At 37.2% G+C, this 27,410-nt stretch overlaps 1 protein-coding gene across 5 annotated transcripts in view; it reads left to right on the forward strand.

Moving 5' to 3' along the window:
• The window catches only part of MYOCD (myocardin), a 37,501-nt gene that overhangs the window by 3,225 nt on the left and 6,866 nt on the right, over nt 1-27,410 (forward strand). For 3 of the 5 annotated variants that reach the window (XM_014058813.2, XM_087709823.1, XM_014058815.2), the window contains exons 2-9: nt 7,456-7,521; nt 12,724-12,779; nt 15,403-15,478; nt 17,046-17,207; nt 21,508-21,683; nt 25,092-25,217; nt 25,901-26,157; nt 26,924-27,071. In XM_014058813.2, the coding sequence (XP_013914288.2) occupies nt 7,456-7,521; nt 12,724-12,779; nt 15,403-15,478; nt 17,046-17,207; nt 21,508-21,683; nt 25,092-25,217; nt 25,901-26,157; nt 26,924-27,071 (1,067 nt within the window). Of the gene's footprint in view, nt 1-7,455; nt 7,522-8,457; nt 8,507-12,723; nt 12,780-15,402; nt 15,479-17,045; nt 17,208-21,507; nt 21,684-25,091; nt 25,218-25,900; nt 26,158-26,923; nt 27,072-27,410 lie in introns of all 5 variants that reach the window. The other 2 variants (XM_014058814.2, XM_087709822.1) reach the window with 1 other exon arrangement.

Genomic DNA, 27,410 nt, shown 5'->3' on the forward strand with positions numbered 1-27,410 from the left:
TTTGCAATTCATATGTTTAATTTGTATATCTGTCTGAAAAGTTAGTTTATTGGCTAGATTTAAAATGGTGATAAGAAAAACACTCATAATGTATATTCATTACTTACCACATTGTGCTTATAACTAAGCATTTACAATTTTTTATTTTTTTACCACTGTCACTTTTTTGTTACCGCCAATTCTGAGTTTCATTCATAGTGCCAACAGCTTACTGGACTGTGCACCGTTTTCTTATGAGAGAAAAGTAGCAGAAATATTCTGTAACATAGTACATTTTACAAAATAGTAATGTGTCCTGCTGTCTTATAAAATTTAAAAAAACAAATTTGTCATTGTTTAAGAATACATGCTGAGGGCATATTGGATTGTTATGATGACTAATTGAAATAATTGCAGAATACATACTTAAGTGTCTCCTTTCAATTTAGGTGGCAACCTCTGATTTTTATAATTCCCTGTGAGTTCATTAAATTATTTATGCATTCCTTATTTATTTAATAAATAATGGCCGATAATGGCATTCTCCTTGTACATGTGTGGGCAGGTCAGAAGAAGGGACAAATGGTTATTATTTGACCTGTGAGAAGGATATTGAAGAATGCTTTGGGATAATTATTTATGGGATAGTCTAAAGATCAGGTTCCTTGCCACTGTCTTGCACATTTTGGTAATCTTTCAGATGAATCTCAATAATTATATATGTTATATGTTGAATACTTCTAGTAGTTGGAAAGCTACCCCAGCACAGAATGCAGCAGTTTGAATTTGGTTGTCCATTGTAAGTGACCTTCCCTGGTTACAAGGCTGTTTCCAGATCAAATTCAAGGGGCTGATCTTTCTTTTTAAAATCCTAAATAATAGGCCATCGTAACTAAAGAGTAATTTTGTTCATAAATCTCCCCCCCCCCTCTTGTTTTAGAGTCAAATGTAGAAACACTGATTTAAAAGCCATCCTATACTCAGCTGAAATCGTTTACTCCTAATTGTAAAACTTCCTGGGGGTAGCCTTATTACAGAATGTTCTTCTATGACAAGTTCTCCTTGTCTCGAAAATTGACAGGAATAAATCATATTTTGACAGGCCTGTTGAGCTTTCCTTTGTTTAGCTCTTTGGTTTTTTTCTAGGACTGCATTCATAATAATTGTAGTTTTAATTGCTTCCTACTTTGATTATATTAACATGAACATTATAAAACCAAAACTCTCATTACAAATAAAGAAAGAAAGTGATAACGGTAGGTGGAGTTCTGCCAAGCTTATGCCAAGGAAAAAGCAAGCAGGTTTCGCTTGCAGTGCTTCAAATGCCATTGGGACAGACTATCCACTGCTCTGAGTGGGTATCAATCTGAAATGGACTCAGCAGTCCTGCAGGCATGGAGATTTTTCCCCTTCTTCTTCCATTTCCATAAAGTGCAGAAACTATGGCGTATGCTATTTTGTCTATTTTGCCAAAGATATATAAATAAATTTTAAAAACCCTGAGGTCATCCTGACAAATTTCACAGAAACAATGACTCTTTTGGCCTGGCTGCCAGGTTCCAAGTATCAATGGAATTGTATTAAATCAAATGGGACAAACATTAAGTGGTTGGCCCAAGAACCCTCCCCCTAACTGTTTAACTTTTGCTGGAGGTGGAGGGAATCCTTCCAGAGAATTGTTGCTCCCAAAAATACATGTTCAGATAGTATCGGACTGCTGCAACTAGATGATGCAACTTGGGAGACTACTTAAGTGTTCATCTCTGATCTGCTAGCTAACACTGAGGGTTCAGGTTGGTGACTGGTGTTTGACTACATGGGAAGTTATGGCTTGTGGGTTCAGCCATACTGGCTAAAGAATCTTAAGCAGTTGTACTGAAAATGGGTTGGTTTGTCAGTGTATGAAAGGAACGTGTGTGTTCCTTTGAATGTTGTATTGAGTATTATACTGTATTGAATTGAGCGTGTTTTGAGTACAGAGATAACTTACAATACAACACTGAAACCTAGATTCATTCAGACTATTTATCCTGCCTCTGCTTTGTTTAGATTCTGTGCTGTCTGAATGTATTTTATGCTCTCCTATGAATGGAGAGCAAACCTCTACCTGTTTTCCTGTCAATAGGTGTAGCTGGAATCTGCTTTGTATGGAAGTTCAGATGCTACTGAGAATGAGAGACAAATAAAAGAACTAGACATACTGGATTTATATTTTAATAGTGCAGATTTTGGGAACATGTTAGACAAAAGATCTGTTTTTTAAAAAATCCATCTAATGTGGTAACAAAGAATTGATAAGCTCCTGATGAAAAAAAATGTTCAAATTCCAAAACAAATGTTCTTTTGATTATCCCTCAAAAGTTCCCAGAGTTATGACTGAAGATTGAAATCAACATTGTCTGCTTTATTTGCACATTTAATTTCATTAGTTATATTTTTCACTGGGACTATTATTATGCCTTCATCAGAAAACTGAGGTTTTTCATGATTTAAATCTCAGATTTATCCCGCCTGCATTTGTTATAGCCTGTGTCATGGTCGTAATTGATCTAAAGGCAAAGGCAAAGAAGAGCAAACTTACAAATATCTGAAATTGTTTATTAATGCAGAAAATGAGCAGGTGTATTTAGACTCATTGCTTGAATAGTGGTGAGAAAGATGCTTCGGCATTATGGGAAAACATTTAAAACAGACATAATGGAAATATTCATAAACCGCCCAGATTAACCCTAGGTGGCCAATAAATTGCATAAAGATATGTTGAATTTCATCATTATTTTTGATAGATTTGATAGCTTTACCACCAAGTCTACATATGAATAACTATCTGATCAGTTTAGAAAACACCTGAAGAATTATGGTAACTTGACATTTTAATGATATAGTCATTCAGTAAATCTCTAATCTTGTAAAAGGTTCTCCCTGAGAGACACAGGACATATCAGTTTTTTCACTAATGAACATATATTGGGATGAGGAGGGGGTATAATAACACCGTGCCAAAATTAGACTTCTTGACCTCAGGCAGGTTTTTTATCAATAGTATAATCCTAACACATTTATCTCAAAAGAAGGAAAGCTCAAGAATTCTGGACCTCGCTCAACAACTGAATGGAAAAAAAAAGAAGAATATGAAGAATAAATTTGCAGCATTGAATTAGTTCATAATGTATAGAAAAAGTACCTCGGAAGGCACCAGAAAGTTTTCCAGCTTGGTACAATTTCTGGTATCACCTTCAGAATATCACCCTTTGAAAATGCACAAAGGAGTGTTACTTTCTAATTTTAGGTCATTGCTAATTTCTGAAACTGAGTTCCTTTTCCCTGACATACAGTACTGGAAGATCTCATATGGGTGGAATTCATCGGATAAACAAGATTAATCTGTGCCTTTTTAATGAACTGTGAATAATTAAATACCTGTTCTGCAGTTTTGTTGCACTGGAATAAATGTCACCTATGAATGAACTTCCAAACAGTGCTACCGTTAGTCATAATGGGACTGCTATGTTGATTAATATACCGTCGGGAGTATGGAACAATTTTTTGAGACTGGGATTTGAAAGTGTGTGTGTGTGTGTGTTGTATGACTTAGACTATGCCTCTGGCTGTTCTGCTGCCCTTAAAGGCAGGGTGGAGACTCCAAGGTACAACTGCCAGTCTAGCCAATTTTTGAATGCGCTTAAAGGAGGGAGTGGCATCTTCTGTCTTACTGAGACAGAAGGATGTCTTAGGCTATATAGGCTTTTTGGAAAACTGCCTCTATCTGTGTATTTGTAGCATTATGTTAATTTTCATAGAGAGCCTATGTAAACATAGGATAGATTGATGGCCTATCTTGTTCATTGTTCTAGTTAAATAGTTTTTCATGTTTCATGTTTCATCTACTGGTTCTGTAACTAACCAATGATGATGGCAAATTAGCTCAGCCTTTGTTCAAACTATCATTTGAAAGATAAGAGATAAACTATCTCTAAAACTAAATGAAATGATTGCACAGCTGCTCAGCAGATTATTTGTTAATAGAATAGTACATGGATCGTAAATGAATAGAAGTAATAAGTCAAATTTTTTTGCAGATGAGTGATTCACTGCAAATTCTATCTCACATACATGCTTTTATTTTAAATAAAAGAACAAAGTATTCATAATACCAGTTGTATTATTCTGATATACACAAGATAAAAGTGGTTTCAACTGGACTTTTTAATGAACATATTGGTGTTGATTTTCATAATACATGAGTATTTAAACATTCTATTAGCTAATAATTAGTTGAAACATCATTATCATTGTTTATGCTGTAATTGAAAGGTAAACAATAAAAAAATCTTTTTTAAAATGCCATTGTTATCACAAGAACATCATAATGAATGAATAAACAAATAAATACTAGTATATGACCAATTAGAAAATAATTAATATTCTGCCTTGACAATTAGTAATTGTATATGGTTATAGAGCAACTCTTTTTATTAAAAAAGAAGAAGAAATGTGTTAGACCCTCTCTGTGGTTGTTATTTTTCTGGTCTTCTATGGGGAAGAAAATTCCTCTGAAACTTCTGGGAATGATTCCCTTTCTCTCCCATACATATATGCTGAAGATGCAAATCAAGTATTCATACCATTCAAACTAAAGAATGTAGATGAATTATAGGACTGCAGAAACTCATCTAATGTTTCCTCCCAGGATTGGCGCTTTTGAGCTTTGCTGTAAATGGGAAGTTTTCGTGGTGTCAAAGCTTTGCATCTGGTTTCTAAGACCATACAAAACAGGCCACACTTTCTGAATGTCCAGGTCTTGGGCAGCTGCCTCCCCCAGCTCTCTATCTCTTTCCTTCCATGTTCTCCTGCTGAAATGACATCTCTGAAGTGGGCAAGTTCCTTGTCTAGTCCTGATTAAAGCAGCATGCAAACAGATGTTTTAATCCTTCTGCAGTGGTAAGCCTGAGCAGGCATAAACAAATCATGAGAGCTTTTCAAGAGGGTGCTGGTGCCCAAGGAAGCCATTTGTCTCCGGGACTCATTTCTTGGAGATCATTTGTGGAAATGGCAAGAGTCCTCACCACTCACTTCCATCCAAATAAGAACTACCGTAGTCCCTCTCAAGAAGGCAAAGCTCCGTTCCCTTAACAGTTCTGCCATGATTTAAAAATTGAGATGCTTCCCCCTCCCTGACGTAGCATTAATGAATTTCTTCACCAAGATAATGGATGTTGATTTTCTGAAGTTTTTGAGAAGCCCTGTATGTAATTGCAGCAAAAATGCATATACAGAGTTTTGTCTATTTGTTGATATAGCAGTCATTTACTTAAAGGTTAAAGGAAAAAAGTAGATTTTGCAAAACTGAAAGAATAACATCTAGAATGAATATTACTTGGAAAAAGAGAAGCTTATATATTATACAAGTTTCTAAGACAATTGTTTCAAAACTATTATAGGAAGACTTTAATAAAGTGTATGTACATTTGTCTTCAGATGAGTATATGCTGAGATGAATCTAAGGGGGGAAATGAAATTATTCACCATGGCAGCTCTATCTACTCACTTTCTTTCTGTTATAACATCTTATCAATACTGTAATCTCAGATTTCTTGATATAGAGAAAAGAAAGATTGGGGGGGGGGAATCTAATGTAAAAGAAAGTGAGGTGGCAAAGGCTTTGAATACTTCACTTTTACTTGACTAAATTGTATTTGGTCAATACAAATTGGCAAGATTTTATTCTACTGAGTTTTGGATAAGAATTTTCCCTGCTGATTTTTTCATCAACAGGATGGAAAGAATATAAGATGTTTGAAAGTGTTCCGATAGGAATGGGAGGGGTTGATAGATTCATTCTTTGCTAATCTTGGTTGGTTCATCTTCTGTTGCAGTTTTGGGGATGTTGACTCCTACTGCCCTTTGCCAGGCTTACTCGCTAGTGACTATGTTTTGGATTGCAAATAAGTACAGATCAGTGGTGAAATTATTTTTTTTTTTACTACCGGTCCTGTGGGTGTGGCTTGGTGAGCAAGGCAGGGGAAGGATACTGTAAAATCTTCATTCCCACCCCGCTCCAGGAAAAGGATGCTGTAAAATCTTCCTTCCCACCCCACTCTGGGCCCAGTCAGAGGTAGTATTTTCCGGTTCTCCGAACTACTCAAAGTTTCTGCTACTGGTTCTCCAGAGCCTGTCAGAACCTGCTGAATTTCACCCCTGGTACAGACCTATCAATATGTTGAGCAATTTTGAAAGATTTCTGCATAATATTTGTAATATGTAAATTGATTCTTGACTTGTTTCTTTGACAAATGGCTGAGTGTATCACATCTTCCTGTAGCAGGCAAAATATGATTTATTTGCTTAACATTCTCTCTGGTCTGCAGCTTTCATTTCTCCTAATTTTTAAAATGTCAGGTCCAAAATGCTATTGAACTTGATTTTCAATTTGGAAACAAATCTAGTGACTTAAATGTCAGAAGTTTCAAGATTAATCAATTATTTATAGTCACAGGCAGGCTTCTCTGTAAGATTGTCCATACATTCCTAGACTGCCTCTCATTTTTACTACATCCATTATTTTTCTTCAAAAGCCCCAAAAAACAAAACAATGGAAAGAAGAAGATTCCTTTTCATAGCATCCTTCACTTATAGCTTAAGGCTGCCATCTCACTTACCTGGGAATAAAACTTACTGATTTCTAAATAAGATACATGCACAGCATATTATGTTATCTTTCAATTTAATTTGATGTAGTTAGAATTTCAGTCTAATAATACCATTCATGCTCTGGCAGAGAAAGAATAGCTACTGCTTGCATTCTCTTGTCATTCTTCATGTTCTTATCTTACAGATCAAAGTTATCCCATTCCTTTACTTTACTATCCCAAACCTTACTTTTTGGTTCTTAGATATGGCCCTATTCGGGTCTTTTCCCGATTTTTTTGCTTCTTCTTGTAGTTCAACAGAGCACCAAGGGTATCTGTTTGGCCACATATTCCATATGTGAAATAATGTAATTTTGTAGCTGTCCTACTTTTCTTTTGTAAACTTGTGAAAATATTTTGTTTTTTCCATCCCTGCCTAACATGAAAGAGAACTCTACAAATCAAAACGAAAGCATTATAAATTTATTAAAATAACAAAAGCTCAATATTTTTGTCAGCCTAGTCAAATTTGCCACAGCTCCAGTCTTGCTGCTGTGTTATAAAATTATTAACCTTTGCATATGGGAGAGTGGAAGGGGGAGAATGTGGAGAAAGGATCCTTTGACCAAACCTCAGGTTAATTGGTTTAGTTTTAGAGAATAAGAAAAAAAAGTGCATTTCAGTAATAAGACAAAGCTGTTGGAATAAAGGCGATTCTTTCTTGCGGGTGATCCAGTCCAGAACTCTTCCTTTGTAGTTGTAGTGTGGAAAATCTGAACAAATGAAAGGTTTGCAGTTATTTGGGCAGAACTTAGAGTTCACTTCTGAAAGGTGCACTCTCTCCTAGTTTTACAGTTGCGGTTACAGCAGCGAAGAAGCCGAGAGCAGCTTGCCAGCCAAGGCATCATGCCACGTAAGTACTTTGTTTTGTTCTCTCTACCTATAGTGTATCCAAGCAGACTTGGTTGAGGTCTGCCCTGTCCCCTCCACCATTCCCCTGCTCTCTCAACCCAGTCTCTGGAGTATTTCGTTAGGATAATTATTGCTTCAGAGCAGGACACGGCCTCTACAGGTGCACTGCTTTAGCATCTCCAGTCTAATGCTATGCAGTACCCTTGGAGGAATCCATTTTTTCTAATGGGAGGGTTCAAAAAGGAGTACTGTAAAGAAAGATGTTTCCCAAAGAAGGTGAATATATGTGTCCCAGAATACTAGTCCAGGATTCAATCTGAATCAGTCACCGGGACCAAAGGTTTTGCCTTCCAAATGTTGGATCCCATCCTCAGGAAACGTCTCTGTTTTGCTTGGGCTGTTTTATGTGTGATATTTGTATGGTGGCTATTGTGTAGCTTCTTAGATGTATATTGGGGGGGGGAGTTGATGGCTGGCTATCAACAACCCAATAGCCAGCCACCAATGCACAGAACAACTCAGAGCACATAGAGAAGCTCCCTGAGGATGGGCTTCAGAAGATAAAACCTCTGGTTCCAGTGACCGACCCAGATTGGATGCCGTAGAAAGAACTTTTTTCTCTGCTCCTCATCCTGAGAGGAGTTGTACTCCTATTTTCTGCTGAGATGATAAGCAAGTAGAAGGAATTTCCCTGGAAATAGTGCTTGGGATATTTTTTAAATTGCCAAGAGCTATTGCTGCTGTAATAATGAAAATAAGGTATAAAACTTTAACTTGTACTTTTCTAAGAATTCTAAAGAGCCCTGGGTCCATTGGAGGGTGGTGGTATAAGTGTGGTAGACTAGATTGTATTAATTTGTTGCCAGGTTTGGGATGCCTTGCAAAACAACCCCTCTAAGGTAGGTCATTAGGTCATGATTATTCCAATTTTTTGCAGATGGGGAAACTGAGACTGAGAGAGATAACACCTTGCCCAAGGCCACCCAGTGAGTCCATGGTCAAACTAGGATCTGAATCCAGGTCTCCCAGCCCAAACACTCTATCTGCTGGATCACCCTAACTCTTAGCCACACACACCATTTCTGCAAAATCCGTTGGGTTTAGCATGTGGCTGTTAGCTCTGCTATTGCTTTCCTCTTGAGTCACAACTTGCCAATGGTTCTATGTATTTGGCATGGATCATCTGTCACTTCCCTGCAAATAGCGCATGCAGCAGCTTGGCAGTTTCATAGGGCATTTCAGCCTCTGTAGGACAGGTACAGCATGTAATCACTTCTGAGTGGATCTCACGGACTGTTTATGTAATTGTGTGGCCCAAAGTTCTTGACAGTTTTATTCCTATCCTGCTATCAGGCCAAGCTGGCGTGTTCTACAAAAATGAGGTGTCATTGGTGTTTGCCAACTGTCAAAGGATGCTTTGACACTCCATAAAAGTTCTAGTTTACCTCCTGAAAGGCATTTTTGGTCACAAAGAGAAGAAGGAAGAAAGTGACGGGGAACTAGAAGCAAGAATAATAGTTGTAGGTTATGCTGTCAGGCAAACAGATCTGTACCACCTTCCAGACATTCACCATATCGATGGATAAGCCTTTATCTCCCTGTTCTTCATAATGCAAAATGTATCTTCTTCTAGAAGACAAAGCTTGACAGTATTCTTCACATCCACTGTAGAGCAATGGATTTATTCACCTAGGTTTTAAAAAAGCAGATAGAAGAGCAACCATGAAATAAGGCATGGGTTTTGTTAAATTCAGCAAGCCATATATAAGATAAATGGATTTGTGCTACATGTCTTTGGCCACTGTTTGTTTTTTCTGCAAAAAAAGTGGATAAGGAAAAATCTGAAACAGCCTTTGCAGTAGTCCATTTTAAATAGTAGTCATCTATTATGGCAAGTGTTGTCAATTGCCTTTTAATCTGATCATTTGCTCATTCTCATTCTTCATTCAGTGATGATTTCTATAGAATAGGCAGGGAAATAGTGACCAAAAATGGCCAGAAATAGCTGCTGAGGCAATAAATAGTATGCCAAATAGTATGAATTTGGATAGGAGATTCTTGGAAAAACCACATAGAGGAAGAGCAGAAGTATCAGCCATAATATTCAGCCTTCTTCCTCATTTTTGTCAGTATTTACTTTATATAAATGCTCTGCTTTTCTCTGTGATTTTTCTTTCTATATTCCTTGCAACGTCACACAGGAGAAACTGATTACTGAACATAACAATTTAATTATTGCCGTTATTTGATTCATTGGTAGAGTTTGTTTTTAAAAATGTATTTTCCTGAATTCTATTCTTCAAAGCATTTTCATCACCTCCTTAGTCCAGATCACACATCAGGACAGGCATATTCGTTCTAGAACATCTCAAAGGAGGAAGAATTTTAGATCAGTGAAGTTGGCACTGATCCTTTTTACAGCCTATTCTGCCTTTTCTCACAAATCTTTCTTCAACTGTTAACTGTGGCATTAGAAGAGGTTCTATGCTATTTTTTATTTCATTCTTTTTTTCTTTTTGTTTAGTTTTTGTGGAGTTGCTGTTTGTGTTTGAGTGTATATTGGAGGCATATATCACCTGGGTCCTCTTAAATCTGGGGAATAAATAATAAATTAGCTTGCCCAATACATCAATGCAGAACGACTCACTTCTCCGACAACAAATTTCATTTGAAGCAGAGAAGCCATAACTGGCACGTGAAAATTGTATAAATCATTAATTAAGAGCAGTTTTTACTCTCTTATTATTTGGGGGATAGGGAACAAAAGTAAAAAAAAAATGCTTGTGAAATTAAAAAAAGTATCATCTGTGATTTTCTTATTGCACAGCTTGGCTGAATGCCTTATGAAATTGTGCAAAGAAAGCAAACAATAATTTGACACTTACTAAAACAGGGTCCTGAATTGTGTCTGCAAACTTTCTTTTGGGCCACACTTCAATTAATGAAATAAAGCTCTAGATCTAGAAGCTTTTGTATAGCTTTGGATAGTAGGAAGTTTTACTCTTTAACCTATAATAAAAAGGAGGCTTAGAAATGGCCCCAAAAATGAGATTGAAGTCAGTCAAGACTTATGTGCCAACAGATCTTCTCTAAGCCTCTTAAAATACGGAGCAGCCTCCCACTTGATGAAAAACAGTTCCAAAAACAAGTTTATGGGGAAGAAAGATTTCCTTATGAAAAATTCACTGATGTTTCAAAGAGCCAGATTGGACCACTTGATCAGTATTTATTTAGCTTCTAGTCAGCACAGTTTGTCAAGTTTAAGATTTTGCAAAAGAAGATTCCTGCCTTCTATTTTCTCATTTTGAAAGGATTTTTTTAAAAAAAATGACAATGGGGAATTCTCTCTCTCTCTCTCTCTCTCTCTCTCTCTCTCTTTCTCTCTCTCTCTCTCTCTCTCCCTCCCTCCCTCCCTCTTATTTTCTCTAACTCCAATGAGATTACTAGATTAAGGATAAGTGTCAAATCTGGCATAAAACAAACTCCCTGCTGATTAAACCTTATATTCAGGCACTTGCAGTTGCACAAGACCTCTCTCTATCTCATTGTTTGTGTGAACGTCCATTTCAGTATAGTTCCTTTCCCAGCACAAAAAAAGGACCAAAGGAAAGGTGTGAATACAACGAGCTGAAACTCTGCATGCTGGCTTGTCTGCCTAGTTAAGTGAAATGGGATCTTAATTGTCCCACAGCTCTTTACAAATTAAAAAAAAAGATAAACTATGAAAAAACACACACATACAAACCCCAAAACACACTGGCTGGTTCCATGCAAAACAAAAGGGAACTTTTTCTTTTTACTGTAGCTTGTTTAGAAGCAAACAGACAATTAGAGCTGGCCTATTGCCTGTTAACTCAGGTCAATTTTACTCCTGCGTCATTTTTCCTAGGCTACGGGACATGCAAGAAGAGTTTCAAGCAAGAGTAGATGTAGGGGGAATCAGAAGCAAGCAAAATATTTTATATTATGAAAAATCAGAAGACACGGGAGATGGAAAAGCAGATATTTTTGAAGTGCCCCTTGCCAGCAAATAATTTATTTTCAAAATATATTCTTGAATTTATACTCCACTTTTCTGTTTGTTCCAGCATTCCAAGTGACTTATACTAGCTTTAGTATTATTTCATATATAGCAGTGTTTTTCAACCTTGGCAACTTCAAGAGATGTAGACTTCAATGCCCAAAATCCCCCAGCCTGCAGGGGGAATTGAAGTCCAGGCTGTTAAAGTTGCCAAAGATGGGGAAAACCTGCATTATTGCATAATCGGAATTGGATTCCATGTGAAGGACCTGTAGAGAAAATGAAATGATTGGATACTCAAAAATTGAGGAAGCAGCTTTTGCCTCACGCACTACAATTTCCCTGTCTCTTCTCCTGAGTAAATATGTAGTTGCTGTTCACTGCTGGCACACAAAATGTTTTCAAAAGAACATTGCCCAAACGTACCTTTTTCCATTGATTCTGGGCAACTTGATGGTCCCAAGAGGCTATGCAAGCTACACCCCACCCCCTCATTACAATAATTTGGCATTTCCCCCTCCTATATTTTGTTGCTGGCTTTTTAAGATGGTTTTTAACTGCCTGCTAAAATAAGTATTCTAAAATGGTTCATGAAAGAAACACAATTGGAAAAATTGGAATTTAATGGATAACTAGTAACTCTCTAAACTTAAAAAAAAGATAAAATAAAATGGGGTTTTCCTTTCATTGATTTCTTAAGTGCTGATGATATATAGCTCAAGTGTTGCTAAAGGGAGACATTCATTCGCAGTCCAGTTTACAGCTAGATCTTCTCCGACTGATCATGCTGAATTCTCCACCACAATCTGAGAAGCATGACCTTATGTAACAGTATTTAGAATTAATATACAAGATTATGAATGCATTTCTTAGACTGTTTCAGAGAAAATGCCCAGATCCTGGATAAGCTGTGCTTTTGTGTTAGCCTTCTTCACACCAAGATATCCACCACAAGAGAGTCTCCTGCTTAGATGACATCTGTCTCTTTGCTCAGCTCCACCCTCCACCATTTTTCATGCCACCACCCGATCTATGATAAAGATGAATGATTTCTATAAGATTGCAAATGTTAGTGTTACTGTTGTGACTATTATTGTTATTATTATGAAGAATGTGAAGCTGAATGTAAGTATGCTCTATACATGTTAGGCTCACTGGGCTTCTCTCTATTTCTGTTTGCAGCACTGAAAAGCCCTTCTCCCTTCCATGAGCAAAAGAAGAGCTTGGAGAAAACTAAGGTAACATTGGGGAGGGATTTGAGTGGGTAGATGGTGATGGCATCCCTCTGGATAACAATCTTTTTAGGACTCAGAGAATCCCTCTGCGAAGCTGTGGCTGAAAAAAAAAGCTTAATGACATATTTCAATGAAGGCAACTGTGCTAAATACAGTGATGGGATGTTCAGCTTAGGCATTGGCACATAGCCATAGGAAAATGAATATTTGAACTCTGTAAGATGGAAAGTGTATTCAAGTTAGCTACACTTGATCACGCAAGCCACAGGGGTTGTGGGGAAATCCCAGAAGGAAACCTTGATACCTTTGCTTGCTGTGTACCACATTGCTCTTTAGTTCTTATGACAGTGTAAGGTTCCTTTGAGCTGGTGCTCTTGTTATCAACAGCCCTTGCTGTGAGATTAGGCATTGTAAATCAAAGCTGGAAGAAAAGCCAAAATGGAAGAGCAAATGACAAAAGGGTGTGTGTGTGTGTGTGTGTGTGTGTGTGTGTGTGTGTGTGTAATATCAAATTTATCTTACTACACGTAGGCTTATTGGTTAAGCCAGATTCCTATTATGAAAACAGATTGACTTGTTCTGTAGTTGATCACAGGTTTGGATAATAGAAACACCAGTACTGCAGCAGGGTTGGGATTCTAATAATGTTACCCACTTGCAAATAAATTATCTGGAAATTAAGGATTTCTTGTGTTTACTGGTGATTCAACTTGTTCTCCCGCTCCCAACTGGTGTAGGTTCTCCTATTTTCAAAGACTAAAGTATCACCTGTCCTCCAACAATATCAATAGGATGATGTCCACTCCATACTGTTTGTGATATAACTGATAGAAATACTTATTTTATTCAGGCAAGATTCCATTTCTCTTTGCAGATATATAATATGGAGGTCCTTGTCTGCATGGAACAGTGTCTTTTTAAGAGATCTAGACCAACTAGGCCTTTTTTTAAAAAAATGCATAAGAAGAACTATAATCCCACTGAAAAAAGCTTTGTTTGTTTGTGACTGTAGTTCAGTGGCCTATATTTCTAATTTATGGAACATAACAGAATGGCTGGAAAGTCCTTGACCACCATAATGTTGCTAGGTTGTGGCCAATAGCATAGAGAAGTTTTGTAAGATCCTAGAAGTGTCCATTGGTTTGAAATGCTTAGGAATTACAATAGTAATATATATTGCCCCAGAGTGTTTTACAGCACTCTCTGTGTGGTTTACATTGTTAGCATATTGCCCCCAACAATCTGGGTCTTCATTTTACCTCAGAAGATTGGAAGGCTGAGTCAACCTTGAGCTGGTCAGATCAATCTCCAAAGTTAGCCTGTCATGCTACATTCTAAGCACCAGAGCTCTTTATACTTATAGCCACCATAACACAGCATATGTGTTATTTCTCTGTTCATGGAACAGTAGGGTGACTGGGTCTCATGCAGACAGGGGGACCAAATGATTGGCTCCATTTTACAGTTCTGGAGAAATATACCCACTCGTTTCAAAATGATGCCAAGAAGATGATGGGGGAGATTACATTATTTTACATGAGTGTCTTGCAAAAAGTCATGGCTAATGTAAAGAAGGATCTGTAGCCCATTGTGAAAAATTAATGTGCTTGGGAGACTTCAAGCAGTCTGAAGTATCTTTGAAGTGTTGTGTATGTTCAGACATAGGTTAATATCTCACTGTCTCTTGCAAAGCTTCTACTGGCTGATTGCCTAGAAGAAAAAAAGGATTATATGAGTCAAAGGACCTAAACTGGATCCATTTGGAAAGCCAAAATAGACTCACAAATACATTCTCAACCTTTATTGAAAGTACTGGGTTCTTAATTGAAAGTGAGTGAGAAATTTACAGTAGTAGTATATTTCTTAGGTAGCTAGAGAATGGTTGTTTGCTGGGAGGTCTGAATGAACCTTTTTTCACACATGACCTGAAACAACATTAGTTTGGATGACTGAGAATCTCCAGAAATAACATTAGTTTAATCACATTAATTTAAACAAATACAGCAGTGGTTAAAAAACAGCACCTGAAATTTATTTAAATGAAGTCAGTGAATTTGCTTTAGTCCAAGTATATGTTGTAGGCAGTTGCAGTCTATGTTACAAGAACTGAACTGTTTTGAATTTAATACATGTTCTAAATTTCATGCAGCTATCGGTAATTTGTGTTCTAAGAGATATTAATGGAGATTTTAACAGATCCAAATCTAACTAGCAAAAGTTTGGTATTCAGATTAGAGATTGTTGTAAGCAGATCATGTTTTAAGTCTAGAGCAAAACAGAGAGTGTCTACTAAAATAGTACAGTTTCCTCATTATAAGGAAATACCTAATATCTTAAGTTAATAGCAATAGCACTTAGACTTATATACTGTTTCACAGTGCTTTACAGCCCTCTACAAACGGTTTAGAATTAGCATATCTCTTCCAACACTCTGGGTCCTCATTTTACCAACCTCGGAAGGATCGAAGGCTGAATCAACCTTGAGCCTGGTGAGATTTGAACTGCCAAATTGTAGACAGCCAGCAGTCAGCAGAAGTAACCTGCAGTACTGCATTCTAAACACTGCACCACCTTGGCTCCTAAATTAAGCTAGTGAGGTAACAATCTCTGCTCTTATGTTCTACAGACTGAAGATTATTTTAAGCACAAGATCCGAAACAGACCTGAGCATTCTGAACTGCTTGATATGCACATTGTTCAAGGTAAGACTGGCTGAAATGCTCTCTATTGTAAAAATCCATTTAATAAGTAACTTAAGTCTTAATACTCCCTCCAGCTATGTTTCATTCCACGTACGGATGGTACCTTTTATCTACTAGTCCAAAAGTTTTGCATTTCCCTTTCAGTTTGAGATATGTAGGTTTTAAAAAAATGGATATAAATGATTTTATCCAGATATGATTTACATAATGCCCATTAACTCTAGTCAATTTACACCAAGAACTCACTCCTAATGATTCCTAGTCTACTGAGATAGAGGCAGCGTTGTGGGAAATGCTCACTTGAATGGAAAATAATATTAGTTGGAAACCATATACAGGTAATACTTTTTGGAAACCATATGCAGGTAATACTATTTGGAAACCATATACAGGTAATACCTGAAAGAAAGTCCTTTCCAACCCTTACATTCTGTGATGTTAGATACCAATTATCTAATGTAGTCAATCTAGTTATATTTTCTGCATATGACTAGTATGCTTTGTTGAACAAGCCAGTAATAAAGCAAATAAACCATGCAGTTGAATAAATCTTTATGATAGCATGAATATTTCTAATAGATAGTAACAATCAATGAGTCAATCACTAGCCATTGTGTGAAATCATGATTTCCTTTCCACAATTAAGTTATGATTTACTGACTGACCTTGTTGACATATCACACTAGACTACAAACACATCACTTTATGATTATAACATAGCATAACATAACATAACATAACATAACATAACAACATAACATACACAACACAATATAATTAGCATAGCATTGCATTGCATTATATATAATATGTATTCTACAAAGTTATAGTTATAAGAAGATAAAAAGATAAGTAATAGGAGAGATGAGAAGAAGAATATAATTGATTATAGAATAATAATATAGAAGAATTATATAATATTATAAAAGAAGAATAGAATGTATATTATATATGATATAATATGTATTCTATTATTATAATATGCATTATATTATTTTTCTAGATTATTATTATTTTATAATGCATTCTATTCTTCTTCTCGTCTTTCCTATTACCTATCTTATCTTCTTTCAACTATAACTTTGTTACTTGTATCTTACAATTTATATTGTTTACTTAGTATCCTATTATGATTTTTGTTGATTGCTTATTTAGTATCCTATGACTATCACTAAGTGTTGTATCTTATGATTGATAATGAATGCATTTTTACAATGACTATGATAATGATTTATCACTTATTGCTTGTATGGACACTGAGAGCTTACACACCAGAGACAAATTCCTTGTCTATCCAATCACACTTGGCCAATAAAGAATTCTGCTCTGCTCTGCTCTGCTCTGCTCTGCTCTGCTCTGCTCTGCTAAAATGGGAAAGCCAAGTGCGTTCTGGTCAAATGCTTTTTGTTACAATTGCATCCATGTCAAGGAACCTGAATATTTTCTCTTTAAAGAAACTGTTCTGACATGATGTATAGCATGCAGTGCTTGTTGAGCTTTTTTCTAAGCAGGAAAAGAAAAAGTCATTTGATACAAGACTTGATCATTTTCACCACTTACTTGACAGATTCAACTGCAGAAGAATCCGTTCAAGCTAGTCAGATGAAACTAAAACGAGCCCGTCTTGCAGACAATCTGAATGAAAAAATTGCTCTTAGACCAGGACCTCTGGAGCTGGTGGAGAAGAATATCATTCCTATTGACTCAGCTGTGAAAGAGGCCATCAAAGGTAATTTTAATAGGTACCTGTTCAGGTTTTCATAGGTAATGGTTCAGGTACATTTTTGTACCCAGCACATCAGAGGAGGAAGGCACGTTCCGCTATAATGGAGAAACTCCTTTAGAGTTGCCTTTAGAGTGATTCCTCTGAAGGAGCATGGATGTATGTTGATGAGCAACCAGAACTTAAGTATTCCTGAATGGTTTATTCCTTATTGGCATGTCCCCTCCGTATCCAACATATCTCCTTGCTAGCTAAGCAGGAAGACACTTGATCAAAGCCAGACTCGGCCCTGCAAAGATTACAGGGCCTAGAAGGAATCTTCTTTTCTTTCACTGTCTTCCAGTCTTTCGGGGGCTTTGTGATAGAGCCTGTCTTTCCCAGCACTTTACTTATCAGTAGAAGCCAAGGGTCAAGCGCTTTTGCCTGCTAGATGACGGGATATTGCACAGGAACACTTTCCAGAACTCCTCCAGTCTGCTGAGTGGCAGAGAAGTAGCATCTGGCAGGAGTCATACTGAGTCTTGAGGAAGCAAAACCGACAGGGCAAAAAAGTCTCCTCGTTGTGTTCCTCTAAGGAAACTGCAACATTTTTTTTTAAAAGGGAGGGCATTTTAGAATTTTGATGTTTGTTGACCAGAGATCGGGCAACACAGTCTTGGGGACTTCCTTGGTACATTTTCTCTCCCAGGATGAATGATGTTTTGCCAGCAATTCTATCCATTTTTAAGAAACAAACTGACAGGAGAGGAATAATTTGTCCTGAAAGAATAGATAGCAGTTGCATTCTTCAGAGCTGTGAAATTCTGGAAGAGAAATAAGGATCTGAATCTAACGAGGCTGCTTGGATTAGTGTATGGTTGGCAGAAACTTCCAAAAGTTCACTTTGTTGAACCCAATTTGTGTTGAGCTCATGGTGAAATCCTGTCTTGACTCACCTTCAGTGACAATCCACAGCTATTCCAGGGGTACTCAGGTGATATTGCAGATTCCGTCTGTCTACTGTTATCTGTTATCTTTCCCTTCCATATTGTAATTTTCAATACAGAATAACAGAGTTGGAAGAGTTCTTGAAAGTCTTCTAGTCCAACCCACTGCTCATGCAGGAAACCCTATACCATTCCAGATAAATGTCTGTCCAATCATTTCGTCTACAAAAAAAGAAATTGATGACGTGATCACAGAATAATTGTATCTTGTTGCAGTTAAGGTTAAATATAAATTAAATGAAATCAGATATAGATTTTGCCCTAGACACACCATTTTTGCAGTGTTGATCCAGTATGAGATTTCAACGTCCAGTATAGCTTTTGTACAGGAACTGATGGGAGTGATTTAGCAACTTACATGAAAATAAATTGTGTGCAAATGGTATATTATAATACCTGCATTAAAATTGAAAATGTACTTCCAAAACCTAGAATAGAAAATAATGGCCCTTATTGCTTTAAGAAATATCTTGAATATATGCCTACAAGGTCTGCTAAAAAAATCACTTGCTAGAAATTCCAGCAGTCTAAGTGTATATCTTGTGTATTCAGCATAATTTTATCTGTATATATGTGATGATGAAATATACATTGAGTTTTACAGCCAGATCAAAGTATTTCTCTGAAATAAATAAAGTATTCTCTTGCAATTATAAAGCTCAATCTCTATTTATCAACTTACAGTGATGGTTTTCATCAACTGAATATAATCGTGGGTTGACCATTGCTTAATTTTGAGTGCTTGGAATTTATTTTGGCGGGGGGGGGGTTGGTTATTTATATTTTATTTTGATTTGTTTTATTACGGTTTACAGTTAGATAAGCCTTTGTTATTGCAGCTTTGCTAATAGAGATCCTGATATGGTACATGCATAATCATCCTATATGTAGTTTTGATCTTGTTTTTGTGATGTGTGCAAAATGGGCAGTCATTTTGCACACATTCTTGTAATACATGCTGTATTTAAAATTTATATAGCAATAGCACTTAGACTTCCCAGTGCTTTGCAGCCCTCTTGAAGTGGTTTACAGTGTCAGCATATTGCCCCCAACAAACTGGGTCTTCATTTTACCAACCTCGGAAGGATGGAAGGCTTAGTGAATCCTGAGCAAGTGAGAATTTACATGTATGGTAAAAATTTTAAGGATACAAGTAGATCATCTGGGCAGTGTACTTCCTAGTTACTGTAGGTTTTGGTGGATCAGCCTGGTTGTGAGGCTTCATATGGATTTCCTGTAGCAACAGACTTCTTTGCAGTGATTTACTCAGCTGATGATGGTGGCAATATCTCAGTTGCATCATATGACTCATACTGATTTCTCTGCATTCTCTTTCACAATGTTGGGAGAGTATCCTGTTGGTTGTGCTGGTGCAGATGATCATAGTTTTGTACCCCATTGGCCACTAGAATTTGCTGTGAGCTGTGCAATGCCTCTTTTGTGATCTTCCTGGATGGGCCTTTCATCAGTGAAGCAACTGCACAGTACTCATGCCTTAAGAAGAGCCGAGGTGGCGCAGTGGTTAGAGTGCAGTACTGCAGGCCATTTCAGCTGACTGCTATCTGCAGTTCAGCGGTTCAAATCTCACCGGCTCAAGGTTGACTCAGCCTTCCATCCTTCATAGGTGGGTGAAATGAGGACTTAGACTGTGGGGGGCAATATGCTGGCTCTGTAAACTGCTCAGAGAGGGCTGAAAGCCCTATGAAGCGGTATATAAGTCTAACTGCTATTACTATTGCTATTGCTATAGCTGTGTCATCAAGAAGCCCCTTCATTGAGATCACAAGGATTGCAGATAGCAGAAAAGCCTGTGTCACAGGAGACAACTGTAGCTACTTCTTCCATTATCAGTCAAGCAAGTTCTCTAAAGAAGAACTCCTGCTTACTTGGAAAGTCATATGGAGCCTTGCAAAAAAATTGACTCAGTCAGATCTGCCAAGAGATACATTGACATCAGTGGAAGGACAAGACAAGAAATGTTGTACAGAAGGCAAATGACAACTAAAGGCTTTGGAAACTAATCCCTCACATGCTCCTCAGGGCTGTGTGCTCAGCCCCTACCTGTACTCGCTGTATACACATGACTGCATATCCTCTGATTGACCCAACATCATAATAAGGTTTACAGACAACACAACAATGCTGGGTCTTATAACTGGAGGGGCCGAATCAGCATACAGGGAAGAAGTCCAAAAGGTATCCACATGGTATTCAAAAAAAACAACCTACATCTAAACACCAGCAAGACAAAGAAGATGGTGTTGGATTTCCAGAAACAAAGAGAGGAACCTGCCCCACTGTATATCGGGGGGGGGCGTGTTGCGAGGGTTTCCTCTTTAAAATTCTTGGGAGTGCTCATTAGTCAAGACCTCACCTTAAAAGACAACATGTCCTTGGTGGTTAGTAAGGCTCAACAGAGACTTCATTTCCTTAGAGTCCTGTGGAAAAATCAGTTGGAACAATGGCTGATGATTTCTTTCTATTGGTCCATAATATAAAGTGTTCTCACATTCTGCATAACAGTATGGTATGCTGGTTTAACAGCCACAGACAGGAAGGCACTACAGAGAGAGATCAATTTGGCACAATAAACCATTGGTTGCCCCCTAAAACCACTGGGTGACATTGCCAGGTCTCATTGTTTCAGCAGAGTAAGAAAGATACTTAGGAATGATTCACATCCTGACCAGTGTCTTTTTCACTTTTACCATTGGGCAGAATACACAGAAGTACAGTCAGCTGAACAAACAGCTTTAAAAACAGCTTTTATTCATGGGCTGTCAGACTCCTAAACACAATATAGCACCACAAACAGATTAATATGATGAATTTCACTGTGCCAGTGTAGTATGTAATATGTATATACCATGATATAAGATCATACAGCAGAGTAATAGACATGTTGCCCAGAATATGACATACATATGGAATCGTATGACTAGTTTTTCCCCTAACTACTTATATAAGGATTATTCTTTATATTACTCATGTTGTCTTGTATTCTTGTATGGACTGCACTAGTAGAGGCTAAACCAATTTTGTTGTATACATGATGTACAATGACAATAAAGGTTTTGAATTGAATCAGTTCCCATAGACTCAAGTTCTTTATTATTCACAGTTTTATGGTCTTCATTGTAATGTTAAAATGAAACATGCCCCCTCCCAAATAATGAGTCTCTGCTGATGTTATATATACTGTAATACCAAGTATGAACATTTCCCACTTGCAATTTTTCCCCTTGCAAATTCATTCAATACCCATTGCCATTCACAACAAAGTCATTATAACCTATTACTGAGTTCATCTATCTTCCTAGGTACCCAAGGAAACTTCACTAAATCTTCAGATGCCTTTGCCTTTGAAGAAGATAGCAGCAATGATGGACTGTCCCCAGAGCAAGTTAAAAGTGAGGATTCTCAAGGGTCGACAGAATTGGCAGCAAGAATTAAAATACCCGAAGCAACATTTTCTTCAGTGTCTGGGACAACTCAGGTAAAATAATATTTGGTGTAGATGTTTCACGTCTCATATCCTATTCAATAACAACTAGTTATTTTTTAAAAAAAAACTTTCAAAAATTAAATTTTTTATTATCCTTAAATTGTGTGAAAGCCAAATAATAATAATAATGGGGTCTGGTTGAGAAAATGAGGTTTGAAAGTTCAGTAATAGTTAACCTTGACTTAGAGTGACTTCATAGCTTAGAACCTGTTTTGAAGCGTACCTCAAGAATGTGTATCCTGCCTCTTTAAATAAAGTCATTCTTTGCAAGCATCTTTGGCCCCAGCAGTCTTGTGCGAGAAAAATGTTTTGCCTCTCACCCCTAGAGGCAGGTTTTTAAGAGAGTGTTTAGATAAAATTGGGGAAAATCTTGAACAGCAGTTTTAATGAAACGTTCTGGGATGGGGAGTCCAACAAAAGTCCAAAATACATTTGCTGTTGTATATAAAATGGGTGGATACATTTTAGCAAGAATTCTAGGGCCCAAACGTAGCTTGGAAAATGATTGGAATTCTTTCCAAATTTGAGGAAAATAACTGGATTATATCTAGCTTAACAAAAAAATGAGCCTGGGATTGTTTGACCCAATCTATAAACAGCTTTGTACACTGCAGTAGTGCTGTTGACATGGAATGTTCTAAGCTTTGACAGTATAATGAGTCTAGAGTGATCTCACTTTCCCTTTCTCTGTGATGAAAGAGGCTTGGGATGACTGGTTTGCCACCTGGTAAGAACCACAGCCAGGAAAGACTGAGTTAGTAGTACATGGTTATTAGCTTGCCATTACACTTCCCTCAGTTTCCTGTCTCTCATCTCTTTGAAACCATGGTCATAATGGTTTATCTCCATATCAGTATGGTCATCATGGTAATTTCTCTGTTTGGTTATTTATTATATATTTTAATATGTAAGGTGTGAAAGCAGAAGGCAATATTTCCCCCTCTCCAATTTAGTGTGAGGAAAAACTGTACTTGTAACGCCAGTTTTTTATTTTCTCTGTGTTAGAAAGCCTCAAATTAAACAAAAGCAAAAACAGTTTTACTCAGAAGAAAATTCCATGAAGTGACTATAACATATGCAGTATAACAGTTGCAAGGTAGATTGTTAAATTGATATATGACTGCTATAAATTTGCTTTGCTCTGATTTTGGTAGAATCTTCAGGTTCTAGTATATAAACTTGGTCAAATAAGCATTTTTAATATTTGAATTTCAGCTGAGTTTGTGTCTAGCTAAGAAGAAGGGGTTAGTAGACTGTCATTTTATGCAATATGAGTTGTCATGGTTTACTTGTCAGATTGACAATTACTTCTACTTGCTAGATTAAAACTGATATGATATGACAAAGCTATTCTTAGATATTTTAATCACCTACTGCAGGCTAGATTGCAGAGAGTTGTGAATATTATGCTCAATCACATCACAGTTTGGAATTTGTCTTGCTCAGTAGTAGGAGAACTGAAATCCCATTCAATTTACTGTCTCATTGAGAGGATTAATTAGATTGTATAATGTATTACTTCTTACATGAGAAGTTGTTTTGCCCATTTTGCTGAATTACCGGCTCATCATCTCAAATTACTTTATAGCTGATGGCCTTCGTTGGCAGTCTTGGATTATCTCAAAAGGCTAAGGAAAGATCTGGTTAATATTCAGATGGGATTCTATCTGGGGATGTCAAGGATGTTGATGACTAGAAAATGGAAAAACATCCTGGGAAAAGGCAATGACAAAATACTTCCATATTGCTGCTAGGAAAACCACACAGAAACATCCAGGAAGTCACCAAGAGTAGAGCTTAACACAAAGAAGATCTTATCTTCCTTTGGGACAGTGCACAGCTAATATCTGTATACAAATGGTAGTCATTTTTCCCATCAGTACTCTTAAGTATGGTTTGGGAAGAAAAGATACCTTACAACCAATATAGTAAGGATATTTCTCATCAGCCTCATTGTTATATATTTTCATAATTTGCCTTCATTTTAAAATAGCATTCAGAATTAGCTATTCTAACCCACAGAAGAAGGCAAATACAAGGTATGCATGTAAAGGTGCAGTATATGTCAAAATTCTCTAAGGGCACTGTAACCTGTGCAGGAAGTCATCCTTAAGGTCAGCCTTTGGTGATTACATAAAACATGGAGGTGTCCTGCAAAGGATCCCAAGCCACTGTTAACCTGAACACGACATATTCTTGGCTAGTGCTGCTCTTCTTCATTCCAACAGCTTTGTTACACAGTGTACTTGGCATGGGGCATCTCCATTTTCCAAGCACTTATGGCAGGGAGCCCAATAATCCTCCATTTGGTTTCCTAATAACACCAGCCTGATAAATGTGATTGGTCTTAGTACACATATTACTTATAGGAATAGTGTAACAGGCCATCCAAAGTCATCTGCAAAAGGTATTGATTATGGTGAATATCCCAAAAATGTTGTTTGCATGTACACTTGTATATGTGAATCATTTGGCAACATGGATTTACTTAAACGTATGCAAGCTAAAAGATGATCAGATTTTCACAGTATACTTCATCACTCTCACGGGTTGTCATGCATATCAGGCTACTCTACTTATTGCTTAATTTTGATGCAAGGCTGCTTTTGCTATGACTCCCCATAAGGATTTTCCTAATTGTACAAAGAAGTTATAAACTGATACATAATCAATGTGTTATGCTGCATGGAGAATTACCAAATAAAAGAATACCTCAAGGAGGTAAGATAATGTATAGATTCAGCCTGCACATATCAGATTCAATCTGTGAGGTACAATAGTTAAACACAGACTGTTTAATCAAGTCCCTTAAAGTGAACATATTTGTATTTGCAGAACTCCAGCTATAGAATATATAACACACATATGATTTGAGTGTCAACTATATAAGAAAGAGAGAGACTGGCATCTTGAACCACATATTAGACAAACAAGATCCTCATATTAGAACTACATATTTCATATGCGGTCAGAACTCAAAAATCACATACCACACACCCCTTTATCTGAATAAAACAGCTTAGTTGGGATCTACATATGTGGGTCTGATTGGGGTAAATTGTAGAGATGACTCAATGATCTAATATTTTATTCTTTAGTTTATCCTTTTTATTTAACCTGTTTCTCATATTCCACTTTTATATATAGTTCTATTGTGTCATATATTATGTTTTATTCTGTATTTTGATATGTCCCATGAGCCCATATATAGATTGAGCCCTTACTACAATTTAAAAAAATGGAACAAAGGCAAGGTAATCAGCTATCAATCCACCTAGTGTAGCTCACTGATATATACTTTCATAAAATGCCTATCTGCACCAATCTTCATGAAACTATCTACCTTGATGGCATAATTGTCACATGCATTTTCAATGCTTTTTTGTTTTTTTGTTTCAGGGCCATTCCCATAGTTCTGAAAATGATATGGCTGATTCATCATCTCTGCAAAATAGTCACCCAGAAAGTCCAAAAGAGCTCAATGGGCAGCAGACACCTCCTATTCCTATTACTACATCTGTAAAGGTATGTTAGTATCTTTCATAATTTAGATAAAAGGAGACAAATGTTGACCAACTAGAGCATAACCATGGTTGCTCTGAAAGAGAAATGCTAGTTTTAAAAGTCACTGGAATATTTCTGAAATTATAGCCCACAAATATGACTACTAAGGCAATTTTGCATAATTTATTAAGTGGAGTAATTGATCAGAAAGGCAGGGATGGCAGTTAGTGTTATATAGATGCATCTTTTTTGCCCTGCTGTCATTCATGAAGCAGACAGATTTAAGTTAGGAAGTTCAATTTAGCTATTTAAGGAGGCTTCAATTTTTAAATATGCTAAATACCTTCACTAAAATGCAAGAGTCCCATTGCCATTTTGAATTATTTTCCATGTTCTCCTAAATGGCAGCAGGTGGAAAATCAGAATATATGAAAGGAACGTGCACCTAATATTATGTGAACATGATGCCAGTTGTTTTATGCGCTGAACTGCATATAAAAGGAGGAAGAGTGAATCAGGTTTCTCTTACTGTATATTCCTCACCCATTAATTTGAAGCTCAAAGGCTTTTGTGGGTACTGAATATCAGGGCTAGTCCTCCAGAGAATCCAGACTTAGCAAGAAATGGGTTAATTAGATAGGCCTTTCAAAAGCTCTGGGTTCCAACTGACCTTCCTGATATTTTTTTGCATGGAACACACACAGTCAAAATCTTCAAGTGATGGTAAGAATCGCCACAAAAAACCCAAGGAGATGAAGCCCAAAGTGAAGAAGCTAAAATATCACCAGTACATTCCACCAGACCAGAAGGCAGAGAAGTCTCCTCCTCCCATGGACTCTGCCTACGCCAGGCTACTGCAACAACAACAGCTCTTCCTGCAGCTCCAGATCCTTAGCCAGCAACAGCAGCATCGGCACCAGCAGCAGTTCAATTACCCTGGATCACATTCCTCTCAGCTAAAGTGAGTTGCTGGTGGAAATGTTTTTCTGTCTTCCTGGGTGACCATTTATAACAGAGCTATGCCACCATTTGGTGGTATGGCTGATTAGCATTCTTTAAATATTAGACTTGCATGTTATAAATATTCCTACTACATTCATTTGCACACTGGAAATGAAGGATCAATAGATATCCAGTGGGTTTGGATGCCCGTGCTACAAGAAATAAGAGTTTGGGGTTTAGGACTAGGAATTAATTCTTCTGTAGCTTGGAGACCTTGGAATAAGCCTTTTAAGGCAGGGGTGTCAAGCTCAAGATCCAGCCCACGGGATGCTTCAATCTAGGCCGCCCTGGAAACAGCAAAGCACTGATCTGTGGTGCCTCTGCCAGCAAAAACAAAGCTCCATTTTCACTGGCAGAGGGTTGCAGGAGCCTGTCGCAGTTGAAAATGGAGCTCGGGAGCCCGTTTTTATTGGTAGAGCACTTGGGCAACCACAGGCGCCCCAACACACCCTATCCCACTTGAGGTCAAATACAACCCTGAATACAGCCCTCAATAAAATCAACACTCCTGTTTTAAGGTGAGCACTACAAGTCTGTAGTGGGCCAAAGCATCTCTCTGTTTGAAATTCTGCTAAAGTACTACTATTTTGTACTGAAATCTCAGGAAAAAAATGATAGTGAATGCATAATAAAACTAGGATCAAAACTGATATATTGACAATTGACATTGATTTAGAAACAAAAGAAGATATCATAGTAACAAATGTTACTCCTGTTTTCTTTAGACAACCGAATGAGCCTAAAATCTCAGGCTCTTCCCCTATGACAATCACCAATAATCCTCTTTCTCCAGTGAAGGGAACCTTTTCTGGGCCATCTTGCATTTCATCCCTCAAACCAGGTCCTCTCCCCTCCAATCTGGATGACCTTAAAGTGAGTATTATGCGCAGAGTATGGTTTAACAATGTTGGAAGATACAGCAAGTTGTAGAAGGTTTAATTATGGTTTATTGAATCAATTGCAATGGCCCTCATTTGCCAAAGGCTGAACCAGAAACTGAAACTTATTGTATATTCCAGAGCTATCTTTTCCTGGGCTTATATGTGACTCCTGGAAAAAGTACGCCTGATTTTGACTCTAGATCTTTGCACAGTCTTAGAGTCAATGAACTTATTTGAATTCTAAGGTAACTTATCGGAATTCTGGTTACCTCAGCTAAAATACCTTGACATGACTTCTTTGATCCACATTCTGCTTTTCTTTTACATAAAT

Source organism: Thamnophis sirtalis, unplaced genomic scaffold (genome assembly GCF_051295495.1).
Source record: "Thamnophis sirtalis isolate CommonGarterSnake01/CBP01778 unplaced genomic scaffold, rThaSir2_p1.2 scaffold_3, whole genome shotgun sequence".
Classification (NCBI taxonomy): Eukaryota; Metazoa; Chordata; class Lepidosauria; order Squamata; family Natricidae; genus Thamnophis; species Thamnophis sirtalis.